We start from the raw sequence: 12,547 nt of genomic DNA on the forward strand, positions 1-12,547 counted from the left end.
GAAAGGAGGAAAACAACTCAAGCCATCCAGTCCAGTGGTAAATTGTCCATTTACCAAAACATATTATGGTATCAAACATCTCACCATCTACCAGGTTTCTGAGCCTACTGTATTTTTTTCATCAGTATCTTTATCTTTCCATTATTAAAAGATGCAATGGCTTTATGTGGTCCCATCCGCTGGGTCGTTCTTTGCCTTCTCCAGTGGCAGAGAGAAACTGAACTCCTCCTGTAGAGTCAGGTCCCTATGGAAACAGGGTCAATGGCTTTTGTGTATCTGCACCCACGTTGTGTGAGAGAGGAACACACCTGGTGCTAATGAAACCTGAGTGTGCATTGGAAAAGCCAGCAAGAGTATCAGGCACATAGACACTGTATAACCTGATACCCACACATTTAAAATCATCTTTTATGTAATACACATGTATTTTAAAATCAATTTAAAGAACTGAAGCACATTCAGGAGAAAAATTAAAATAATAGCAACTTAAAACTACAGCAGACTATTATCCTCAAACTCACATCTTTAAGAGAAGGACACTGCCCTCTATTGATGCAAAGTTTACGCCCGTAGTGGTTTTTAAATGAACAATGAAACTTTCGTCCAGTCAATAGGTGCAGGAAATCATACAATCCCACATCTTCATAACATCATAGAAGATGTTCAGTCTAAACCATGGGAAGCCTGACATATGAAAGATTTCTTTTAATAGAATAATTTATCGAAAATATTTTTTAAAAATCTTTAAAAACCGGCTATTATCATGGCTAAACATGATATAGAAGAATAGCCGATGGAGCCAACACTCGAGGAGGAATAAAACACCTCAGAGGCCCACAATAGCCTAAACAAAAATATGTAATTGCCGTAAATTTTTATATGGCCAGAAAGTATGAAATTTTGATAGCCTGTAATGTAAATAGACAAGCTCTCTCTCTCTCTCTATATATATATATATCATTGATGGATAATCAAGTTGCTGTCCAAAAAGTCGTGAAATATTACTTTGTAAGTTATTTACATTCACAAAAAATAGTAAAAATCTCACAGCAAAAAGGCACGTGTACCACGACCCGAAGGAGGACTATTTTAGAATTTAGAATTTTCATATGCAAAAAGTATAAACTTTCAGTTAGACAACAGAAGGCATATCGAAGATTGTGTACAACAGGTTTATAGGGTTAATAGGGGGATATTTGGAATTTTACTCATTCCATTCTATTTTACCAGTTCTCACTATTCCTTAAGTATAAAGTATGGATAGAGTGCACGTTAACTTTCTTACATTTTTCAAAATGTCCACAATACAACAGAAAACACTGCACTACACTACATCTCATAATGCAATGTAAATGACTTGACCTTCCAGTTCCAGTTTTGAACGAACCTGATGTTATAGCCAAATTGTATAAACATGTGTATGTTTATTCGAATGAAAAGATACTATATTTTACACAAAAAGAAAGTAATTTTATTTCCATAAAGATAACTGGATTTGCTGACTGAAACATGCAACGTGAGGTCAGATGACAAGAACAAAGCAAACCAAATTGTTCCAAAATGCCTGCTGTTTCACTTACTAAATACAGTAGGCAGTATTTAGCATAAAGTAAGCTAGTAGTATTCCATTCCAAACAGCCTAGGGTAAACAGATTACCACGCAGTATATACTGTATACAGACAGTATGCACGCAATGACAAATGCTTCAAACCGTATGCTTCATCAATGTTTAATTCAGTGAATGGGGTCCAGGTATCTCAGAAATAAAAACAATTATTTTGCATTTAATCATTAATTTCATAAAAATGTGTCCAGCCGTGTAGAAACGTAAAAAAACAAACAAACAAAAACTTCATTTCAAATGTAAGATTAAGTTGAACACATTGCATTGTGGGGAAACAATGAATATAACCAGCACAGTGTGCATTGAAGTTTCTGCAAAGTAAGGCATCCAGGCATTCTGTCATCCACATACTGTGCACAGAATACATACTATAAACAATGGGAATAGTTGTAGGGCAGTATGCTATTTTTAATAGCCAGTATTTTGAGGTATTTGGGCGCAAGTTTAATTTTCTCATTCAGTTCATACATACATACTAACACCAGAAATTTGAAGCATTTAGAAACAAACTGTTAGTTATGAAGAGTCATAGGAAGGTTTCCGACTTTAATTGTTGCATTTGGAAAAAAAAAATTGTACAAAAGTAACATCAAATTTTACATGTTTAAAAAGTAATCAAAACGAGCTGTCTTTGATACAACAGAATCAGTATTAGACTACATAAATTGTGGCTATAAACAGCTTGGGGCTGAAGAAAACAAAAAGAAATGGAAGATACATTATGAATGTTACAGGGATAATCTGGAGAGCAATAAGAGCAATGATACAAGAAAAAGAAAGTTTATTACACGATTGTTTTACTCTGCCACCTGATGTCTTGTTCGAGTTGCATGTGGGCAGCAGAACAATGAAATCAGAAGATCCTCGATCAACATCCAGAAGACATGTGACCGAGAGCACATAGACCACTAACATGACATCAAATAAAAATAAAAGCAAGAGTGAAGACACATTTGGACGAAGGTCAGCTGACAGGGAGGAGGATAAAAATGGACAGATCATGAGTAAGTCTCCCTCAAAGCAGACTGTCCTTCTCCTGCTGTCATTCTCACAGAACAGTCTCACTGTAATCACTCACACACACACACACACACACAACATCCTGGCTTTCCATGTACCATAACGTCCATTACACAATCACACCCTCTAATGATCGTCCCCTGAACATATACATGAGTAAAAGTAAAAACACATGCAACTCCAGCATTTTATACTACAGATTATGATACAAAATAAGGCATTTCCGTGTATGTACTTGTGTATGAGCGCAAGTTCATATGAGCATGTAGTTGCTTATGCGTGTGTGTCTCTCAGTAGAAACTGGAACCACATTTAATGTCATTTTTTGCCTTGTTTGTACAAAAGACTGCTATTGAACATAAATGATAAGTCATTTTTAAAATATATATATTTATAATATATATATATATTTTTAATATCATATATATAAAAATTGATAGTGAAAAGCAGACGAGCTGTGAAAGTGGGCATGATTTTGGTCACTCCATGACCTCACTGGCAGACACAGTGACCAACTGGAGCGGGAGGTCGGTGTTTGAAAGAAGTTCCTGGGTGCCAGCCTGTTGCAGATTGGTGAAGATGAGAGTGGCTCCACCCCCCGTGATGATGGTGTCCGAGGGGGTGGCAGCTTCTGTCTGACCTGCCCCAGTGTTGGAGTTTAGCCCTTTTTTATTCTGGTGAGTTTTAATGTGTTTGGCCAAATGGTCGCTGCGCATGAAACGTTTCGAGCACTCTGGGCACACAAATTTCTTCTCTCCTGAAAAACAAAAATAAGTGTAAAACAACCTTCAATATAAAACTATTGGAAGTAGAGACGCAAACAAAATTGACAGAAAGTGTTAGATCCTCATGTATAATGGGTCCAAATGAAATATATGATGTAATTCTAGATCCTGATCTCTTCCAGTGTGCCCATACCTGTGTGTGTTCTGCGGTGACGCTGGAGTTCGTCGCTGCGGGTGAATCTCTTGCCACAGTAACTCCACGAACAAATGAAGGGTCTCTCTCCTGAATGCCAGCGCAGGTGAGCTCGGAGGTGAGATGTCTTACCGTACACCTTACCGCACCCTGGGATATGACAAATGTGTTGTTTCTTCTTTCCCATACTTGAACCTCTGAAATTATACAAAAGTGTTAAAAAAAAAAAAGACAAGAAAAAGAAAAATATTCAGCTATTAGAAATGGATTTGTGCCTCTGCATCGACAAGTACATTACCTTCCTCCAGCCTCTTTGCAGTTGGGACAAGTGCAGGCTACTCTACGTAGTCTCTTTCCCTCTAGGCCTGTCCCCTCCTTATCCTCCTCAACCAACCGCACACGCAGATGCGACAAATCACTGGTGTTCAGGGTGGAATTTGGCCAATCATCAGACTCTGGCTCCTCTTTAATTTGAATATCTGCACAAACAGAAAGGGGAGAATCGTTAAAAACAGATTGCAAGACAATCAAGAAAGTCCCCAAAATAAAACTGCTATTCTGGACATATTTCATCTTGATTTCTATGAACTCAGTTATTTTGAAGTATCTTTGTAAATATTAAGTATGTTTCTGCATACCTGAGTGGCCTTCTGTCTCGTCTTGCTGGTACTGACCAACAGAATTGACTGTGACTGTCTGAAGGTTCGGGATCTGTCCCACTGCACCTGTGGTGCCAGTTTGCCCAAGAGAAAGGGTCTGCACAGGGGCAAGGGTAATTTGTGGGGATGAGACCCCACTAGCAGCCGGCAGCTGTAGATTCTGCAGGTTCTGAACCCCTTGAACTTGGAAGGTCTGCCACTGGATCTGGCCAGTGGGAGAGACGGTTTGGGCTTGGATCAGAAACGTACCAGCATTCAACAGCTGGACGCTTTGTAGTGTATGCGCCGCTCCATCCGCCGTCTGCGCTGGTAAGAGCTGCACCACCGATTCACAGCCAACCGTGTGGTTCTGCTGGATGTAAGATGGATCTTGCTGCCCGGCTGATACAGCAGTGGCTTGAGTGAGAACGCCAGTCCCGTCTATCGTCTCAGGGAGCGACGTCGTCGTGGAAGAGGTGGTGGTTGGCACAAAGGCGTTAGCGTCATTGGCGTTAAGTGGCTCTGTGCATTTGCTGTCACCCTGGATATCGCTTGTTGAGGTGGTGGGACCAGTCATGATGAGCTGGCCATCTGCAGTAATGCTTGTCGCTATGGTCTGAGCACCAGTCAAGCCCAAAGACTCGAGATCCACGTTACTCAAGCTATTTATCGGCACTAATGTGATGTTGCCCGGCAGCCCCACATTAGCAACAACCTGGCCCTGTGCGCCAAACCCCGAGCCAGCCAGTGAGACGGTGGGAATCTGCTGCACGTGCCCACTTTGACTCAGCAGGCCCTGGAGGTCATTAGCATTGGTAGCTGTAGCAATGCCCTGTGTCCCATCCGGAAGGATAGTAATGTCAGTACCCAGCGTGCTTCCATCTGCAGTGGGTGCTGCATAGCTTAGTGATGCCCCATCCGTCCCTTGCAGCTGAGGGATGACCTGATACTGCACCCCATTGGCACCGGTGCCATCTACCCCCGCAGTCACAAAAATGGGCTGGGTCTGCCCTGCCATAGTCTGTAGTGGCACCACATATTGCCCGTTGCTGCCCAGAAGTCCTCCACTGGGTACTTGCACTACTGCTGGCTCGTCTTTCACGGAGCTCACAGGCGTTAGAACCTCCCAGCGATCAGATGAGCCCGTCAACTGGATGGCCGTGAGGTCTGTGGTCTGCTGTGAGGTGGAGATATTACTACTATATTAGCACAAGTGCTTCATGACAAATTGTACCATACACACACACACAGAACAATTAGTCTAAAGGCCTGTTCACATCAATAACGTAACTATATTAGGGTTCACACCAATGGACAATAACATTCAGTTTATTAGCAATGTGCTGCAGTTAGCTTTTCTCCTTCAAGTCCAGTGGATTCTGATTGGCTGTCAATATCTTTATAGTTCCTAAGCTGGAAAAAATCATTCTGAAAGTGATTCAAATTATATTGTTCCTCTGTGTCGCTAATGTTACAGCTGTGGTGTGAACTTCCCTATTCTCACAGATTTTGTTTTTGAAATTTTACAGAAATAGTTGTTGTCCTTGGGGGGACGTAATAATCAAGGGTCTTTGCTGCTGTACCATGAGTGCAGCAGGCACAATATATTATGCAGCGCCTGAAAGTAGTCCCCGGCTATATCATAACTAGTTACCTAGCTGGGGACTACTTTCAGGCGCTGCATAATATCACTGCGCCTGCTGCACGCATGGTACGGCAGCAAAGTTCCTTGATTATTACGCCAGAATGAGAGTATAGTTCCTAGCCATATCGGCCTAGAAAATCGCAACTTTTAATTTTCCGTCTGTCTTAGTACACGATGTAACTACAGAAGAGTCAAGCTTTAAATAGGAAAATTATCAAAACTCTTTGGTCATTTTTGAGCGAGATGCTAATGGTCTAATCCGATTCAATGATCTATGCTAAGCTAAGATAAAAGTGCTACCGCCAGACCCGGAAATCGGCTGAATGGATTCAAAAACGGTAAAACTCAACTGTTTAACTCTAAGAGAGTTGTAAAAATGAGCCTATTTCCAAAAAAAGTGGAGTGTTCCTTTAATGTCATAATGTCTTTATAAAATATTAACGCCGAAAATTCATCCAAGCATCAGACCTCAATGAGGATAAAGCTTTTAACTAATAATTATAGCATGTTAAACACAGTACTTAAAGTCACAATGAAACAGAAGTAGCAACAGATGTTTTCTTCCTTACTGTAAAATACATCTGAGTGTAATGTATTATCAAAATAGAAAAGAAATGAAAGGACAGGGACTTGGTTTTATCCATCAATTTTTAGTTGGGTTTTGCACTAAAAAAAGAGAGACAGATGAAGAAGAGCTTGCAGGGGTGGTTTTGGGGGAAGTTCTGCATAGGACACCACAGAGAAGTCTGTTGCTTTCACCAGAATATTCAGTTATGACAAGTTTTTTAGAAATAACAAGGTCAAAGCATTAAACTTTTGCAAAACAATAAACTTGTAATTTCTAAATTAAACATGTGCACGTATGAATTGTTCACAAGATCTATAACAGGAATTTTAAAAACAGATGGGGGGGATTTTCATTTCATGCCGACTTTAACCTTAAGAGGTGTCACTCAGGACTTCAGTTCAGTTGTCTTTTTAATAACGAACATTAACGTCTTTCAACAGCTGTGCGTCTGCCAGAAAAGGCAAATCAAATGATCTACATTACTTCAAAAGCCAAGAGCAAATGACAAAAGGTGACAAAGAGCTTCTGTTAGCCAGGTCTGTGCACGCGACCGCTCCAGGGGGAATGGTGGAGCTGTGGAGGATATGTGACAGCCGGGGCAGGGGTGGAGGCTTTTCCCGGTGGAGGGGTCCTCCCCTATCGTGGGGGTTACCCGGGATCACCGCAGGTAAAGCGGGCAAGGCGACGGTGGCGAGTCTGTCCGACCCACAATGGGCGGGTTTAAAAGGGTAAGAAAGTGGGTGGCCGTACAAAGAGAAGGCTCACAGGAAGTGTTCGACTTTTCCCCTATTTTTAAAACGTGTGAACTTCACCAAAACACCACAACACCCCGCAAGACAGCGACAAACCAACAGGGGGATTCCATACCTGGTCCTGGGCGCCGCTGGCCTGCTGCAGAAAGTCGCTCTGACTGCTGTCCACGTCTAAGGCAGCCATTTCCTGCTGTTTCGCTGGCTGTTCTGGGGCTACGGAGACACAGCGAGAGAAAAAACTCAAAACAAATTCATGCTCAACGAACTCCCACCTCGAAAAGGCGGAGATTAGCCGCCAAACCGCCTGGAATTTAAACGAATCAGGCGGTTCTTTCTGCTTTCGCGTTGCCTGAGCAACAGTCTATTCGAATGTTTACTTTGTTAAAGTGAGGCTAGCTGGCTAACGGTTAGCGTCGCTGCTGAGAAAGATTAAACACTGAGCTAGCTCGCTTTGCTAATGGCTCTCCAAACTCACCGGCGGTGCTGTGCTTCGATCGGGCTAAGTGTTACGTACCAGTCATAGCGTGAAAAGGTAAAAAATCGGAGGTTTATCTGTTCATTTAAACTCCCAACATGATTGTTTTAATCAAAGGCGGGCTGTGATCGGAGATTCGGGTCGATTTTTTTTCTTATTTTTGATTGACGGTGCGGGAAACACAAAAGGTGGGGCTTCGGAGATTACCAGTGAAATTTGCGTCACGTAAACGGAAGACCCGCCTTTCTTCTACGACGTGATTGGCTGGGAGATTCGACTCCCTGGACGCGGAGTGGTCAAAGCCGTACGTCTGTCAATTTCACTGCAAGAGCGTTTCCTGTTTGTTGTTCGCAGATGCGGAGAGTCTTTGGAAATCTAGCTGGAATTGTTCACGTATGGCAGGAAGTTAGTTGCAACTTCGGTGGCCATTACACTAATAGACGTATTGTGAAACATTCAGTACAGTCTGCACAATGTCACAACATTGTTGTACGTACAAATTAGAACGCTTCACGAAATGTACTTTATTTTTCACACAATGTGAAAGATTAGATTAAGACGTTTGCTATGTATCTAAATTAACTAGTTCCGTTTTGATCCACAGTGCAGCCCTGTCAGGCATCGGTTTAAGCACCTGGGTAAACAGCGCTTTGAGGAAACAGCTGTGACTCCGGATGTCCTTAGGGACCAACTGTATCATAATAATCAAATCGCCTCATACAGCTCATCTCTCACTTGTCCTGTAAGCATTAACTTCAGAATTACATTTTATATGGCTGTTCTGAACAATTCGATATTATTCTTCCTCAAAGATTTCTTTCTCAAAATGTTTTTAACAACTTAAAGTCTTTTTCAACCTCTTCCACCTCTTCTGTCCAGCAAGAATAACCTAAATCAAGTTTCTACATTTAAATTCATATACAATAAATAAATTCACTTTAAAACCCTCTATGGCTCATAACTATGTAATATATACAAGCCAATTTGAAAGTAAAAAATAACACTAGTTACTAGTCAGAAACAAGCAGATCCACACAGAATTGTGTAAAGTTACAATTATTCTTACCAATAACATAATATACAGAACATTAATACTAGCCACTTTAAAAAAAGTTACTAGTTTGGGGCATTTATGTTAAAAAAGCAAACTGCTACCACAAGTCTCTGTATTTCAGTCGCATCCAGATCTCAAATCTACCTACCTAACACATCACAACAATGCCAGTATATGTAAAAGCAATTAAAAGTTAATGAAGTAGAAAACAATAAAACACACTTTCAATCTTTGGTTCTACTTTCCAGCCGCGCTGCTTCAAGTCTTGGAAGGTTTGGCATTCTCCATCTCTGGTGTTGGGCTCCTCCGTCTGGCATCCCATTTCACGACTTGTCTTGGGCTGACAGTACAGAGATAATTTATTTTAACACTTAGTATTGAAAGTATAAGGCAAACAATCTTAATAGTATGATATACAGAGTAAGTAGCCAATTATAGGCACAATTTGCCCTTTAAACCAATGTAATAAGCAATTCATGGGTCATCAAATTAATTTATAACAGCATGATCTTACATTGTCTCAAACTAGTTATATGGACATGACAGAACCCATGTTCGCAACAGCATTCAACCATACTAATACTATTTTTGGAGTATGCATATGTACCCTATATGAAAATATTTTGGAATATGCATGGATGAGCTACAATTGCCATAAAAAGCAGTACACAATAGATCATATTGCAAATACTGTATACTGCAAAGCAATGCTCGTATTGTCTTTCCATTTCTAATACTGCACACTTAAAAATAAGTGTGTATGCAACTTAAACAGGCCAAATGATTCCACATCAAATTAGAATCGAATACAGTTTGTGAACAGAAAATCAACATCAATAGCCAGCCCTAGACCTTGTAGAATTTAAATTACATCCAGTCAGGCATAAATTTGTATTTGTTTAATGTTTTAAAGAAAAACTGTTTTGATTAAAGCCTGTTTCAAAAAAAAAAAAAAAGTTTCAACTAAATAAATCAGGTTGTTTTGGTAATCTCAAATTAGTTTCTTATAAAAAAAAATGTTGCCATCATTGACACCCTACTTTTAGATGTTAATTTGTTTCTTTCTTATCCTCTGTAAAAGTCTGTTTAACAGGACTCTAAACTGCGACCATTTTTTGAGTGTGTGCGAGCGCATGGTTTGCGCTGCCCAAAGCGCCTGCTTCATACAGCTCGCGCTACATTTTAGAAGTAATATGCCATTTTCTATCCTGTTTTGACCCACTCTTTGAAACACACTGTTTTGAGAGGCCTGCTGCACTCAAGACTTGGAAGTGCCCATTACTCTGATTGGGTAACAGTTTAGAGTGAATATATAAAACATTATAGATCATTTTGGTTAAAAGCTTATAAATGATAAGTATATATCAAACAAAAAGCAATAATGATAAATGGTAAAAACATTGTTACTCACACTTATGTGTTGCGACATTACTGTCGGATCCAAAATAGTCGGCACTGCATCATTTTTAATTTTCAGTCTCTCTGAAAAGCCTGCATCAAACTGTGACTTGTTTAAAAATGAATCCGCAGCAAAATGAAGTGAACAAATAAACAGTGTCTTATTGACGTGATCTGGAACTGCATCCAAAATAAAATTCATCCACTCTTTCCTAATATTAGGATCACAAGGAAGGCAATGCAAAGACTGTGTTTTCCCACAGCTTGGCACTGCACAACGTCTTGCTATCCTTGGAGGCATCTCTATCGTTTTGTTGCTCGAGTAATCCTTTTTCCAATTAAAGCGCTACCTAAAGAAAAAAGAAAAGCCAATTCACACTGATGTTAAAGTTAACATAAGATGTTAAAGCAAAATAGCTTTCAGCCAAAAAGTAATTTTGTTGAACACTTGAGTTAGACCTTCAGTTAAAATAGTATCCAAACCCCTTACAAATGGGTTTTGTAGACAGCTCGTTCTTTATCTGCAATTTAATGCACAAAATTAGAAAATTAAAATGGGTCATATTTTAATACCAAAAAGTGGTGTGGAAAATACTATTATAGCTTTGCTCTCCTGCTGTGTTCATAAAATTAAGTTGATTTCCATGCAGTTCACCAAAAATGAACACTATGAAATACACTAAAGAATCATGTAAAAACAGAAATCTTTATAACAGCTTTTAAATTGATATTATTACAAAAACTGTGTTAAAAAGAAGTAAATGTGACCAACGTATATTTTTATGTTCAGAATTAGCTGCATAGACACAAAATAAAAACATTTATGTTTTTGGTTGTGATTACGTTTTAGTAACTATTTACACACCGAGGAAAACTATAAAATAGTATATATATATTTATAAACTATAAATAGTATCTAGAATGTGTATACTTAGTGTAAATAGTATTTATTGCTATTTGTACATAACTATTTTGTTATGTCTGGTTCTTAAACACTTGTGAGGTTATAAGCTTTTAAGTGCTACAACAGACTATTAATTGAATTTCAATAAACTAACAACCAAAAACATTTTCTGACTTTTAAACTCAAATAGATGAAGAAACAGAGAATCCTCCTTGGATTCTGTAGTCTGCCTTCAATTTAGTAAATTCTCATATTTTACATTATGGACTTTGGCAAGCTACAATTAAGGGTTTTGTTGATGTTGTTTTACCCAACTCTATGTTTTTCAGTGTTGTGTTTTGGCAAATTGCATGGAAACCATTGTGGGGAAAAAAATGTGTACAGCCTTTCTAAAACACATCTATGTGTTGAGACTTTGCATGCACATTCATGGTCCTAAATTGACAGAAAAATCACAAAATCTCAAGGAAAAATGTAGTTTGACCAGTATTTCCACCAAACCAAAACCGAATATGTGTCAAAAAACAAACCACCAAAACAAGTAAACTTAGGGTGCCCCGGAGGGCTCGTCTTCAATTCACTTAGTTTTGTCGTGGCCACAACATATTAAGTCATGGGAATGTGATATTATGTTGTGGCCTCGAGATGCTATGTTGAGGGAATGACATCCATTTCTCGTGGCCACGAGTTTAATGCATAAACAAACCTACATGACCATAGCAACCCGGGATTATCAGGGATTCACTAATATTTTATTTTGAATTAAGTAATTATTATAGAAATTATTACATAATTAAATTATTATATTGACCATAGGCTACCGGACTGTAGGCAATTGCAAGCGACCTACACAGCATTCAAGTTTATGGTGAATGAATGAATGAATGAATGATGCATTTATATAGCGCATTTGTTGTGTATTGTCGTACACCCAAAGCGCTTTACAATCATGTGGGGGTCTCTCCTCAACCACCACCAGTGTGCAGCATCCACTTGGATGATGCGACGGCAGCCATAGTACAACGGCGCCAGTGCGCTCACCACACACCAGCTACAGGTGGAGATTATAGGCTAATGGTGAATAGGCTAAATGTTACATGCAGTACATAAAATAAAATAGACCTACAAGAAAACATTTTTTATCTATCTCACAGTCTTGCTAGCTGTGTCCATTAACTGTTAGTCTTTTTCCGTAATATTTGTATATTATTATTATATTATTACATTATTATTATTAGCCTATTATTATATTTTTTTATATTCGTTTTTTTCCTTAATTTCGATCTCTTTACATAACGTTCTGACCAGTTTTGTAAATAAGCCTACTGTAAATGCTCGACATAAAGCTTTGATTATGCTGACTGGCATTTATAGCCTATTGGAAATGCAGTTTAAAGGTTGAATTTTCTGCAAATTAATAATTATTCATATTATAGCCTACTGTTGAGGAATTAATCATTCACGTAGTTTCAGTTGTAAATGAAAACACAACACACTCATCACTGGCATAAATAGCCTATAATCATAAAGTATTGGCATAATTGTCAGGC

At 39.1% G+C, this 12,547-nt stretch overlaps 1 protein-coding gene across 3 annotated transcripts; it reads right to left on the reverse strand.

The window, feature by feature from the left end:
- Window positions 1–1,721: 1,721 nt before the first annotated feature.
- On the reverse strand, window positions 1,722–10,413 carry LOC306845430 (transcription factor Sp3-like). Of its 3 annotated transcripts, XM_079378222.1 has the most exons (7): window positions 10,107–10,413; window positions 8,918–9,035; window positions 7,282–7,379; window positions 4,202–5,378; window positions 3,862–4,042; window positions 3,564–3,760; window positions 1,722–3,402 (listed from the first exon to the last, which is right to left on the reverse strand). In XM_079378222.1, exons 1-7 carry the CDS (start codon window positions 10,392–10,394, stop codon window positions 3,125–3,127), a joined length of 2,337 nt encoding a protein of 778 aa, XP_079234348.1. In that variant the 5' UTR covers window positions 10,395–10,413; the 3' UTR covers window positions 1,722–3,124. The 3 variants fall into 3 exon arrangements, with proteins under 3 accessions (XP_079234348.1, XP_079234349.1, XP_079234350.1); XM_079378223.1 differs by lacking the exons at window positions 8,918–9,035; window positions 10,107–10,413 and adding an exon at window positions 7,681–8,292; XM_079378224.1 differs by lacking the exons at window positions 8,918–9,035; window positions 10,107–10,413 and adding an exon at window positions 7,642–8,292.
- Between the last annotated feature and the right edge of the window lie 2,134 nt (window positions 10,414–12,547).

This window comes from Barbus barbus (genome assembly GCF_936440315.1).
Source record: "Barbus barbus genome assembly, chromosome: 25".
Lineage (NCBI taxonomy): Eukaryota > Metazoa > Chordata > Actinopteri > Cypriniformes > Cyprinidae > Barbus > Barbus barbus.

What these genes read in the sequence shown, in the direction of transcription:
- LOC306845430 (XM_079378222.1), bottom strand. Translation starts at nt 10,394, where the DNA reads ATGCCTCCAAGGATAGCAAGACGTTGTGCAGTGCCAAGCTGTGGGAAA. An exon ending in TAATGTCGCAACACATAAGT is followed by an intron (nt 9,036 to 10,106) that starts GTGAGTAACAAT and finishes CTGTACTGTCAG; the next exon opens with CCCAAGACAAGTCGTGAAAT. An exon ending in CGAGACAGAAGGCCACTCAG is followed by an intron (nt 4,043 to 4,201) that starts GTATGCAGAAAC and finishes CTGTTTGTGCAG; the next exon opens with ATATTCAAATTAAAGAGGAG.